This window comes from Trypanosoma melophagium (assembly GCF_022059095.1).
Source record: "Trypanosoma melophagium isolate St. Kilda chromosome Unknown ctg15segment0, whole genome shotgun sequence".
Classification (NCBI taxonomy): Eukaryota; Euglenozoa; class Kinetoplastea; order Trypanosomatida; family Trypanosomatidae; genus Trypanosoma; species Trypanosoma melophagium.
Window position 1 is genome coordinate 167,930 of NW_027125143.1, and position 11,393 is coordinate 179,322.

General features: G+C 43.5%; 6 protein-coding genes across 6 annotated transcripts; all 6 read left to right on the plus strand.

The window, feature by feature from the left end:
* Window positions 1–2,452: 2,452 nt before the first annotated feature.
* On the plus strand, window positions 2,453–3,274 carry LSM04_000342 (Ribosomal protein S4e; the record flags this gene model as incomplete). Its single annotated transcript, XM_067338375.1, has 1 exon — window positions 2,453–3,274. The coding sequence occupies one exon, from the start codon at window positions 2,453–2,455 to the stop codon at window positions 3,272–3,274; it is 822 nt and encodes a 273-aa protein (XP_067193640.1).
* A 301-nt stretch (window positions 3,275–3,575) lies between these two features.
* On the plus strand, window positions 3,576–4,961 carry LSM04_007332 (Equilibrative nucleoside transporter; the record flags this gene model as incomplete). Its single annotated transcript, XM_067338376.1, has 1 exon — window positions 3,576–4,961. One exon carries the CDS (start codon window positions 3,576–3,578, stop codon window positions 4,959–4,961), a length of 1,386 nt encoding a protein of 461 aa, XP_067193781.1.
* A 1,715-nt stretch (window positions 4,962–6,676) lies between these two features.
* Window positions 6,677–7,261, plus strand: LSM04_001228 (uncharacterized protein; the record flags this gene model as incomplete). Its single annotated transcript, XM_067338377.1, has 1 exon — window positions 6,677–7,261. The coding sequence occupies one exon, from the start codon at window positions 6,677–6,679 to the stop codon at window positions 7,259–7,261; it is 585 nt and encodes a 194-aa protein (XP_067193659.1).
* Window positions 7,262–7,282: 21 nt separating this feature from the next.
* Window positions 7,283–8,026, plus strand: LSM04_001987 (Equilibrative nucleoside transporter; the record flags this gene model as incomplete). Its single annotated transcript, XM_067338378.1, has 1 exon — window positions 7,283–8,026. The coding sequence occupies one exon, from the start codon at window positions 7,283–7,285 to the stop codon at window positions 8,024–8,026; it is 744 nt and encodes a 247-aa protein (XP_067193675.1).
* Window positions 8,027–9,429: 1,403 nt separating this feature from the next.
* On the plus strand, window positions 9,430–9,987 carry LSM04_003366 (uncharacterized protein; the record flags this gene model as incomplete). The annotated part of the gene is made up of 1 exon (XM_067338379.1): window positions 9,430–9,987. The coding sequence occupies one exon, from the start codon at window positions 9,430–9,432 to the stop codon at window positions 9,985–9,987; it is 558 nt and encodes a 185-aa protein (XP_067193706.1).
* Window positions 9,988–10,459: 472 nt separating this feature from the next.
* Window positions 10,460–10,828, plus strand: LSM04_002964 (uncharacterized protein; the record flags this gene model as incomplete). The annotated part of the gene is made up of 1 exon (XM_067338380.1): window positions 10,460–10,828. The coding sequence occupies one exon, from the start codon at window positions 10,460–10,462 to the stop codon at window positions 10,826–10,828; it is 369 nt and encodes a 122-aa protein (XP_067193699.1).
* Between the last annotated feature and the right edge of the window lie 565 nt (window positions 10,829–11,393).

Consider the following 11,393-nt stretch of genomic DNA (forward strand, 5'->3'; position numbering starts at 1 on the left):
ACAAAGTCCAGTACTCCGTATTGCCGGAGGAAGCCAAGAGCCAGGAATGTTTTTCTTCTGGAAGACTCGCTGGCGCTTAAACTACGGCGTCGCACAGCACCGGGACCAGCCGCGTCGTGCTGGGGCAGAACTGAATCCAAGAAGGTCCTGGGGCACTTGTCGACGTGCTGTCAGCAGTATCACCTGTACCAAGTTACTGCTGAGCGGTGATGTGGAGGAAAATCCCGACTGAACTATGGAACCTGATCCTTCAAGTGCAACGTCGCAAAGCCCGCATTGGACTGCAATTTATTTTTGGCCATTGCGGAGTACAGAAGAACGAAAAATGCGACGCTGAGGCCAAAAAAGCTGCGGAGCATACCCAGAGGGATGATGCCTGGATTCCCGACGTTATTGCCTACGCCAAACGCATGCTCAAGGGGGAGGAAACACCTCGTCCTTCTCATAGATGGCAAATCACAGGGAACTGGAACCCCACTAGAGACAACCCAGAACTAACACGAGAAGAAGAAGCAGCACTTGCAAGATTCCGCACAGGACTCTCGCATCGATATGGGTGGTTGCTGAGAAAAATCCAACCCCATATCCCCCTGGTTGTCGATGGTGGAATCCCCAAGAGGCAAACGACTCAGCCCCACCGAAGCCGCAAGCAACGCAGAGACACCACCCCATGAGTAAAGCGTCCGAGCCAGCAGCATGCACAGAGTGCGGAGCACAATACTCATGCAGGAACACCGCGGCGCTTCACATGGTTAACAGGCATGGTTTTAAGAGAGCCTATGCGCTTTGAAAACTCAAGTTTCCCCATGCACCACCTCCGCCGGACATACCGCCTGAGCCACCACCGCCCAGACCAACATCTCCGGTAAATACGTTACCTCGCCAATCAGCACATGCAGAAAAAACATCCCTTTGCATGCAATTTATGTCACCGAACCTTCCCCCAGAAAAACGGATTAACTCGCCACCTCAGGTAAATGCACAACGCAGAATGCCCTCCCACTGAAAGAAAGCGCCCGAGAGCAGATGAACCAACACCAGAGGGATCGGCATTTCCATGCGACAAATGTGAAATGATAGCGCGCTCTAAAACAGGCCCCAAAGCCCACATTCGAGCACGCCATCCTGAGGACCCCAGTGAAGACGCACCCGGCACGCAGTTAATCCCACAGCCAGCATCGCTGCGCTGTGAATTTTGTCTGAGGGATTTCGGTAACATAGGAGCTCTATCGTACCACAAAAAGCAAAAACACCCACCTGGAACTCCGATATTGCCGATTACGATAAAGGTAACGTTTCCCAGAAATAAGAAACGTCAGCGAGACTCGTCGCTACCGGAACGTGAGGACCACGGCAAGTTTCAGTGCGGTATGTGTAAGAAGTTCTACGCCAACATGCCTTCACTCGCCATTCACTGCAGAAATTTTCGCCATGGCGAAGGCATGCCTGCCAAAGGGGCAACCAAATCCTCCCGAAGCAAGGGCGAGAACATAAGATACCTTGCGACCCTGATTTGCCCCACATGCAACAGACAATGCATGAGCAAATCAGGCCTCACACAACACCGCATGTCTCAACACGGGTATCAGCACATTCGCGCGCATACTAGCCAACGCACCGGCTGCGAAGAAACAGCGCTGCATCTCTTGAGTTGCCCCGCCCTTCTTCCACTGCGAATGCAGTATGCTATAACAGATATCCCTCTCCAGAAGCTGTGCTTTTCTAGACAGTTAGCCCAGTTCCTTCTGGCAGTGGAGCGGAACTATGCGATACCGCAGACTTCGCGGTCCAGAACCCCTACGCCTCCTTCCTCCGCCCCTCTAAGGCCAGCGACGGGCTCGGTTATGGAATCCCTGAGAGGATTAGTCTCAAGAGGAGCTTTTCGCGATCCCCAACAAGCAACAAAAAACAGAGGAGAACATTGAGGCCAATCAATTAATATAAAACCAAAAATAACAAAAATTAATAACAAAAGGAGAGTGGCCGACGGGCTCTGGGAAAGGATGGTGGGAGTAGAGAATCTCTCGTGGACTGTTTTACTGTTCATAGATTGGTTATAAAAATAAAATAAAACAAAACTTGAAAATAACAAAACTCAAATAATAAAAACCCCAAAATAACAAAATAAATATTACAAGAGCTTGGGGATCCCACAAAACGAAGGGATTTTTCTCTCAAGCACCGCTCTTCATAGACAGCAACCTTGGTGCTCTACGGTGAGAAGCTGATAGCCGTACCGTTGGGGTAAAACCCATAAAGACACAAGGGGTAAAAAAAAAAAAGGTGTGGATAGAAAAATGAGAGTGGTGTTGTTTTTATTTGAACTGTTTTTTGTTGTTGTTGAAGATAACTACGTTCGACGGTAACGATTGAGTTTTTCCTTTGTTTTTTTTTTTCTCTGTCATTTATGGACAAAACGTTTTATACAACTGAGAGGAACGGAACCTAAAACATGACCAAGAAGCACCTGAAGCGCCTCTATGCCCCCAAGGACTGGATGCTGAGCAAGCTCACGGGCGTGTTCGCTCCCCGTCCCCGTGCGGGTCCCCACAAGCTGCGTGAGTGCATGACGCTCATGATCATTATCCGCAACCGTCTCAAGTACGCACTGAACGCTGCTGAGGCGCAGATGATCCTCCGTCAGGGTCTTGTGTTTGTGGACAACAAGGCACGCCGTGACACCAAGTACCCTGTGGGCTTTATGGACGTTGTGGAGATCCCCAAGACCGGTGACCGCTTCCGTATCCTGTATGACGTGAAAGGTCGCTTTGTGATGGTGAAGGTCAGCGAGGCGGAGGGCAACCTGAAGCTGATGAAGGTGGAGAACATCTACACCAGCACTGGCCGCATTCCCGTCGCCGTGACACACGACGGTCACCGCATCCGCTACCCCGATCCCCGCACCCACCGTGGCGACACACTGGTGTACAACCTGAAGGAGAAGAAGGTGGTTGACCTCATCAAGACCGGAAACGGCAAGGTGGTGATGGTGACAGGAGGTGCTAACCGTGGTCGCATTGGTGAGATCATGTTGATCGAGCGTCACCCTGGTGCGTTCGATATTGCACGTCTGAAGGATGCGGCTGGCCACGAATTTGCCACCCGAGCATCCAACATCTTCGTGATTGGCAAGGATATGCAGAGCATCCCCGTGACGCTCCCGAAGCAGCAGGGTCTTCGCATCAATGTGATCCAGGAGCGTGAGGAGAAGCTGATTGCCGCTGAGGCACGCAAGAACATGCAGGCCCGCGGTACCCGCAAGGCGCGTAAGTAGATCTAGGACAACTCGCTTTGTTTTCTATTTTTATATTTTCATGTTTAATTTGCTTTTCCTCCTTTTTTTTGGTTTTTTTTGTTGTTTTTACCATGTTTACTAATGTCTCTCTTTTTTTGTGTGTGTTCTTGTTGCCTCTGATGTGGCATACTTTTTTTTTGTTGTTCTTTTTTTCCCCCTTTTCTTTTGATGATACACATACGTACAAAGTAATATACCAGAGAGCTTTTCCTTTGCGTGATAACTATAAAAGGAACCGGTATAGCGGGTTATTTGAGTATTAACTTCAGGCAGAAAAATCATGGCGCTTTGTTTTTCATCTTTGTCTGAACTACACGTTTATGTGGCGTGTATTTGTCTTGGCGTTTCTTTGCTTATGCCTATTAATGCATTAACATCAGCGCCAAGCTACATGGTGTATTACTACCGCTATGTCACAGGAGACCCTGACGCTGAACCAAATATTCCCGTTTTCTGGGCAAACATTTTAACCTTCTATAACGTTATTTCCTTGGTGACACAAATTATCTGTGGACCCACTGTGTTAACCCGTGCCGCTCGGAGTCTCTCCCTCACCACCCGTTTTATCCTCGCCTTATCATTTATGATGCTTGAGGTGCTTGTGATTGTAGTGATGCCAGAAGGAAAGGTCTCGCAGACGGCTGCCATTATCGCATTCATTTTAGTTACCGTCATGGCAGGAGCAGGAAAATCGTACTTGGAGGCTACATGCTATGTGCTGGTGGGAACTATGCCACCCAAGTTCATGTCTGCAGTCATGTTTGGTTGTGGATTCTCTGGAGTGGTCGCCTCTGTGATACAATGCATTGTTAAAGTATCTATGCCTGACACGTATGAATCTGTACTCAAGCAGTCGCATATTTACTTTTCACTCGCACTTGTCATTATGTTCCTTTCCCTCCTTATGGCGTTGTCGCTGCGCTTCAACAGCTTTGCACAGGAGCACATTGCTGAATTTCGAGTGCTGAAGCAGAAACGCTCTAGGGAGGCCGAAGAAGAATCACCCGCCACTGATTCCCAACGGAACGGCAATATGGAGCCCATTGAAGAAACGGATGAAGATAAAGCAAAGGATGTTGTATATTGTGACAATCAAACTACTCAATCCCCTGACGAATCCGGTATTCGGGCCAGTCAATCTCACATGACAACATCTGAACAGTTGTTGGCTACACCTGTTATGCCAGTGATGAAGACCATTTACCCCATGCAAGTGGCATGCTTCTGTATCTTTTTTCTTTCACTGTTCATCTTTCCGTCCCTTGTGATTCCCATCGATCGTGCGGATAACTGGTTCGCTACCATCGCCATTTTGCTGTACAACTGCGGTGATGCAACTGGTCGCCTTTCTACTTCATTCCGAAGGTTCTGGCCCTCGCGTCGTGTTGTGCTGATTGTGTCTTTTCTCCGTTTTCTCTTCTTACCATTGATATTCTTGTGCATCTATAAACAAATTCCTGGACACGCTGCCCCATACGTCTTTATGTTTTTCGTTGGTCTAACAAATTACTTTGGTGCTCTCTCCATGGTGCTTGGCCCCATTACACCGGGGTTGACCACAGATGGACAAAAAGCGATGGCCGGACAACTGATGGGAATTTCACTTCTCGCTGGTGCGTCATTTGCATCACTCATCGCCATTGTTGTGGTTGTCTTCTTGCCTTAGGGTGTGTGTGGTGTAGTAGATAACGTCGCAATATGCACAGTAATAGTGCAAAGGAAAAAGTTTCATCTGTGCTAAAAAAAAAGCCTTTCTAAAACAGAAAGCAAAAAGAAAATTCTACCCCACTTGTTTTGTTTTGTTTTTTTACTTTCGTTGACTGGTTTTTTGTGAACCCGTTTCTTCATTCTTTTTTTTTTTTGGTTTTTTTTGTACCCAATTGTATTGATATACACATGTACAACATTTTTTTGTTCTGTTGAACTCGGCTGTTGTTGTTGTTTTTTCTTTTACTTTTAAACTAATTCTTTGTTATTGTTTTTTCGTTTTGCATTTTCTGCCGCCATCGTTTCTGATAGAGATCACCGTGTACATCATCAGCAGCACTCCAGAGAAGGTTGGATAGAGAAAAAACAGGAGACACTTTTTCTTTCCGTCCTTTTTTGTTGTTTTAAACATATGTATGTGTATACTGATGTGTTCGTATATGTGTGGTGTCTGCAGGACGTGTGAGATTGTTTTCTGCATTATGAGAAAAAACACTAGAGGGGTAAGCATAAGCGAAAAAAGAAATATAAAGCACGAAAATAACAGTGGCAGCAGCAATATGATTATCAAGGGAAAATTTAATATTACTCTTTTTTTTTCTTTCTCTGACTGTGTGTGTGTGTTTCTGTGACGAAGGCCGGAGTAACCAAACCTAACATATGCACGAAAATATGTGGACTAATAAGTGAAGGAAAAATAAAAAGAATAGGAAACAACTGAATTGGATAAAACGAAAAAGTAGGTTTTCATCTCCCCATAGATGTGGAGGTGAGAGGAAAGTAATTAGGTAACAGTAGAAAACTAAAAAAAAATAATAATAAAAGAGGGAAGTGCACACGCAAACATGCCAAATTATATATATATATATGGTCCTGAGAGTTTCGACCGTTGTGAATTTTGTATTCTATCTTTTTTTTTACGTCTCGATGCTTGTTTTTATGCGTAGGTGAGTGTGTCTCAATATGCTTGCATATGTCTCTCTGTGTGTAGCAGTACTTGTAGGAATGTGTAGGAAAAACCAGTTCTGTTTACAAGCACGAGGTAGCACATCAACTGAAGTACAACGGTAAGGTGAGCCTAAAAAGGAAGAAAAAGGTCGTAAACGAAATGAATTAGAATCGACTTTTGAAACTCATGAAGACTCATATATATTTTTATATAAAGCGTAATTAGTATATGTATGCTTGCACCAGCATCCATTTTTGGATATGGTGTTAGAAATACTATGATACGCACTCCATTTGGGCATTTTCCCTGTTTGTTATGTGCTCGAAATAGTAAGAGGGAATTGATTAATTTTTATTTTACTGTACCACACCGCGCAAGGGACATTTTGTCGTGGTTTTATATTCTAATGTTTCCTTTTTTATCTTTCTTGTAAATCGACGTAATGCTTAATGCATAATTGAATAATTATTTATTTGGAAACAATAGGGGTAATAAGGGATGAGGCATTTGAACACCAAGTAAAGAAAAAAAAAGGAAGGAAAGTAATATTCTACGAGCAGAGAAAAATAAGTGAGCAAGAGAAAGAACAAGAAAACAGAAACAGATAGGTAAAAAAAGAATCAGAATAACCCTCCATACTATCATTAATCGTGTTCTTGAGATTCGTCTCTCTTGGTGAGGCTGGTGTGTACTTTACGTGCACTTTCCTCGGTATTGCGATGCTGATGCCGACGAACGCTGTCACCTCGGCCCCGCGGTTTATGGTAGATTACTACAAGTATGTCTCACGGGATGAGTCCGCCGTGCCCGAAACCCCCGTATTCTGGGCGAACATTCTTACCTTCTATAACATCATGTCTGTCACCTTTCAGGTACTCGCTGGACCATTTGTACTGACTCCCTGGATGCGGCGACTCTCACTAACGACGCGGTTTGTGTCTGCAGTCATTCCAATGATGGTGGAACTCATCGTTGTTGTTGCACTTCCCGTACGTGGAACTTCACAAACGGCGGCTATGATGGCATCTCTTATTGTTGCCGCTGGTGCTGGTGCTGGTAAGGCAGCGTTTGAAGTGACATGCTATGTTTTGGCAAGTTCTATGCTACCCAAGTTTATGTCTGCACTCGTGTTCGGCTGTGCCTTTTTTGGTGTTACAGCATCTACGCTTCAGTGCGTTATTAAAGCATCTATGCCTGACACATATGAGTCAGCACTTCAGCAGTCGCATATTTACTTTTCACTCGCACTTGTCATTATGGCATTGGCGATTGTGGTAAGTGTATTACTTCGATACAACTCTTTTGCGTAGGATCATGTGGGTGAATACCGCATGCTTCGTCGTAAGCGGAACGCTCTTGCTGCTGCTGCTGAAGCGTCTGATAACAGCCCCACTGCCCCAAATAATGAAGCCGCGCCAATGGCAGTTGTAGTTCCCGATGAAGAAGGAAACATGACACCCGATAAGGAACTTCAGCAGAAGAGTGATGATGAAGAAGAACAATGTAAGGTAATAGATGATTCTGACGAAGAGTGTCGTATACATGCAACTGAAATGACTACATCGGAGCAACTTCGGACTACTGCTATTGAACCTGTACTGCGGGTTATTTACCCCATGCAAGTGGCATGCTTCTGTATCTTTTTTCTTTCACTGTTCATCTTTCCGTCCCTTGTGATTCCCATCGATCGTGCGGATAACTGGTTCGCTACCATCGCCATTTTGCTGTACCACTGCGGTGATGCAACTGGTCGCCTTTCTACTTCATTCCGAAGGTTCTGGCCCTCGCGTCGTGTTGTGCTGATTGTGTCTTTTCTCCGTTTTCTCTTCTTACCATTGATATTCTTGTGCATCTATAAACAAATTCCTGGACACGCTGCCCCATACGTCTTTATGTTTTTCGTTGGTCTAACAAATTACTTTGGTGCTCTCTCCATGGTGCTTGGCCCCATTACACCGGGGTTGACCACAGATGGACAAAAAGCGATGGCCGGACAACTGATGGGAATTTCACTTCTCGCTGGTGCGTCGGCTGCCTCTATGCTTGCCCTTGTCGTTGTTATGTTCCTTCCTTAGAAAGAAAGAGGCATATTGGGGATGGCATCTCGGTAAGGAAAATAAAAGGTAATAAAAAATCATCAAAAAAAGGGAAAACGTATAATAACGGTCAGTTTATTTTTCTATTCTTCCTTTGTGTTCTTTTATTTATTTCATGGTGTATGTTTATTTTATATTTTAATATTGATTCATTACTTCTCGCACTCTCTTTTTTTATTTCTTTTCCCTTGGGATCCTCAAGGATGGGTGGTGGAGTGAATATCTTTGTTTTTTTTTCCTGTTTTCAATGGTGCAGTTGATAGTTCATCTGTTTTTTGTTTTGTTTTGTTTTTATTGTTGAGCGGTATCCTTTTTTTTTTTTTGATTTTATGCCGTCACTGTTTGCACCAGAAATTTTCTTGTACATCATCAGCAGCACTCCAGAAAAAGCCGGAGAGAGAAAAAACAGGAGACACTTTTTCTTTCCGTACTTTGTTTTCCAAAGGTGCAGTTGATAGATCACATACTTTTTTTTCATTTATTTCGGTGGTGATCGTAATGTATCTATTGAAGGTTTTTTTTTGATTTCTTGTTTGTAACTGTACGATTGTCGAACCCTGGGGTTCATTATATGTTTGTATGAGTTTATCTGTGTATGTGTTTCTTTTTTCTTTTTGATAGTAGGAAAGCGTCTGTTGACATACGCCTTCCTGTTGGCATAAAGATGGTGCTGGTAAAGTAAAGGAAGAGGATAAAATTATGCAAATGGGTGAAAGAAAAAAGAAAGAAACAAGTATATTTTTCCCTCTAATGCCACTTCTCCATTTCACTGAGTGTAGTCGTCTTGGTATATTTACATATCAACATCCATAGAAACATGTACGTCTCAATTGTATTGACGTTTGCAGCAAGTGTCAACAAATGAGAAGGGATTAGCTCATGAAAAGGGATCAATTAAATGTGGTAATAAAGAAAAAATTAATATGTCTTTTTTTTGTGCTGAAAGTAATAAAATCTATTTGTGTTGAGTGTATGTCTCTGTGTTGAAAGCACCAAAATACCCTTGTCATTGCTCTTGCAGTTCTGTTGGCCTTAATTCTTTTTTTTCTCCATTTTGCTGGTCTTTCATGTATATTTTTAGTTGCATTTCATTAAACGCTGGAGCGGGAAGTAAAAAGAAAATAAAATAGCAACAAGAAGAAACACAGAAGAAGAAGAAATAACAATACACTATCATAGGGTATTATTACTTTGTTTTTCTTCTTTACGTTTGGTTTTCCGTTTCTCTGCCTCGTGTTGCAGCAGAACGGTAGGCCTCTCATACCGTAGTACACAAAAACATTGGACTAGAGCGAAAAGGATACTAAGAGAGAAAGAAGAAAGAGAGAAATTAGAAATATAACTAAAGCGTAGTTGCTGATTAGTATTTTTACTTTGTATGAATGCTGCGTCTCTGCCAACCCCGACTCGCCAGTAAAGTCACTGCGGGCAATGCGAAGAATCAAGCTGGACATCCACGCCGAAAGGCCAAATTGTTTCACGTGATCCCAGGCACTCCGGTAACACCACTGGAGAAACTGAAGGAGCAGCGACGCCGCTATGGGCAGGATAGACACTCCCGCTTGCCGGAGTACCGCCCTGGCAGGAATGTGCGCATGGACCCCAACAACTTCACACTGTACGCAACCACTAAGGGAGTCATGACGATTCGTGAGAGTCGCATTAACCCGGGGTATAAATGGCTTGATGTCGAACCAGATATACAAAAGGTGTATAGAAGTCGTGAAATGCGAAACGCGCTGAAGTCAAAGGAGATGGCGTCTAGTATGGTAAGTTCAAACCCACATTATAAGACTGAGCTGGATCTTTTGCAGGAACCAGAGTGGCGTGAGCGTGTGGTGCGTGTGCCAAAGGCGACAGAACGATTTAAAGATCCCAATTTATTTGTACGTGGTCTCATTACGGAACTCAACCCCATGGATAGGTATTGCTACGAGTGATGGGAGGCTATGAATGAAGGGAAAACAAGAAGGACAGGCTCGCTGAGTATTTCATTATTGCTATATACCCGTTTCTATACCTTTTGGTGGAAATCGTTTTTCATGCGATGGTGTAGGCATCTTATTTTGTTCAGTCTGCCAATGTTGCTTCTTCCGCACACATTGGTTTCCAAGGTGCGGCTGCCTGTATCCCTCTTTCTCTCACTTCAGCACTGTTTTCTTTGTGTTGGTGGTGGAAAAAAAAAAACGCTCTTTTTCTCTTTCAGATGAATTTTGCAACCGAAAATAACGATCGGTTTTATCTTTGTTATTAATTTAATAATGTGGAGAACAAATTTTGAGGACCCCCCTCCCTCCCTTCCTCCTCCATTTCCCACTTTTTTTTGATCGTTTCTTGTTCTTCTTCCTTTAAGCATAGTTTTTCAACGACTTTGGAACTCTCTTTTTTTTTAGCTCCAAAAGAAAGGAAACCATGTCATCGCAATCAAATGCAACGTCATCTCAGGGAGGTAATGGCGGTGTGTCATGGTTACCCGACTGGTTGCCTATGTGGGGGTTTGTTACAGGAATTGTCCTTATTGGCGTTCTTGTAATTACGGGAATTGGTTACCTTATCAACCGGTTGTGTCAATTCCTTCAGACAACAACAACAAGAACAACTGGGTTTTGGTGGTCGTGGGGGTATGACACGTCAACCTTCATTTGGTGGAAATTCCTTCAGACAACAACAACAAGAACAACTGGGTTTTGGTGGTCGTGGGGGTATGCGATAACCCAAACTGCAGTGTTGCCTTATGGAAGGAGTGTAGCTCTTCTGCGTTCAGAGAAGATACGTCTCTAAATTCAGTAACCTTTTCCTCTTTTTTTTATATGCAGTTTAGATTTGGTTACTCAATTTGTTCAATTTCAGCCTTTCTTTAGGTGGTTTTCTCTCCTCTCTTTACCCCTTTTTTCCACTGTGTACTGTACACCCCCTCAAAGGTCTCTTACTTTCTGTGGCTTTCGCCATATCTGGGATGTGAAATGCCTTAGAACTGCAAACTCTATTGAATATTATGGAAGTCATTTTTATTTTTAGTTCTTCTCACTGTGTTGATATTTTCATGTCTGGTAATTTTTTTTAACGGGAGGCTTCGTCTCTTTCTTTATTTTTTTCATATATATTTTTTCCTTAATGGCTTCTCTCTCTCTCCCGCAAGAAAAGTCTAGATTATTCTTTGATGTGTACTATGATTTCGTTGAAGTAGTTGTGCTATGGAAAACGGCCTCTTTTCATTTTTCTCTATTCATTTTTTTTTCTCAGCTTGCGATAAGAATGATCGAGTCTTACTGACTTTTACATTTTGTATGGTTTAACTATTAGGAATATTTTTACTTCTTTTTATTCCTAACAGCGTGTCAATAGT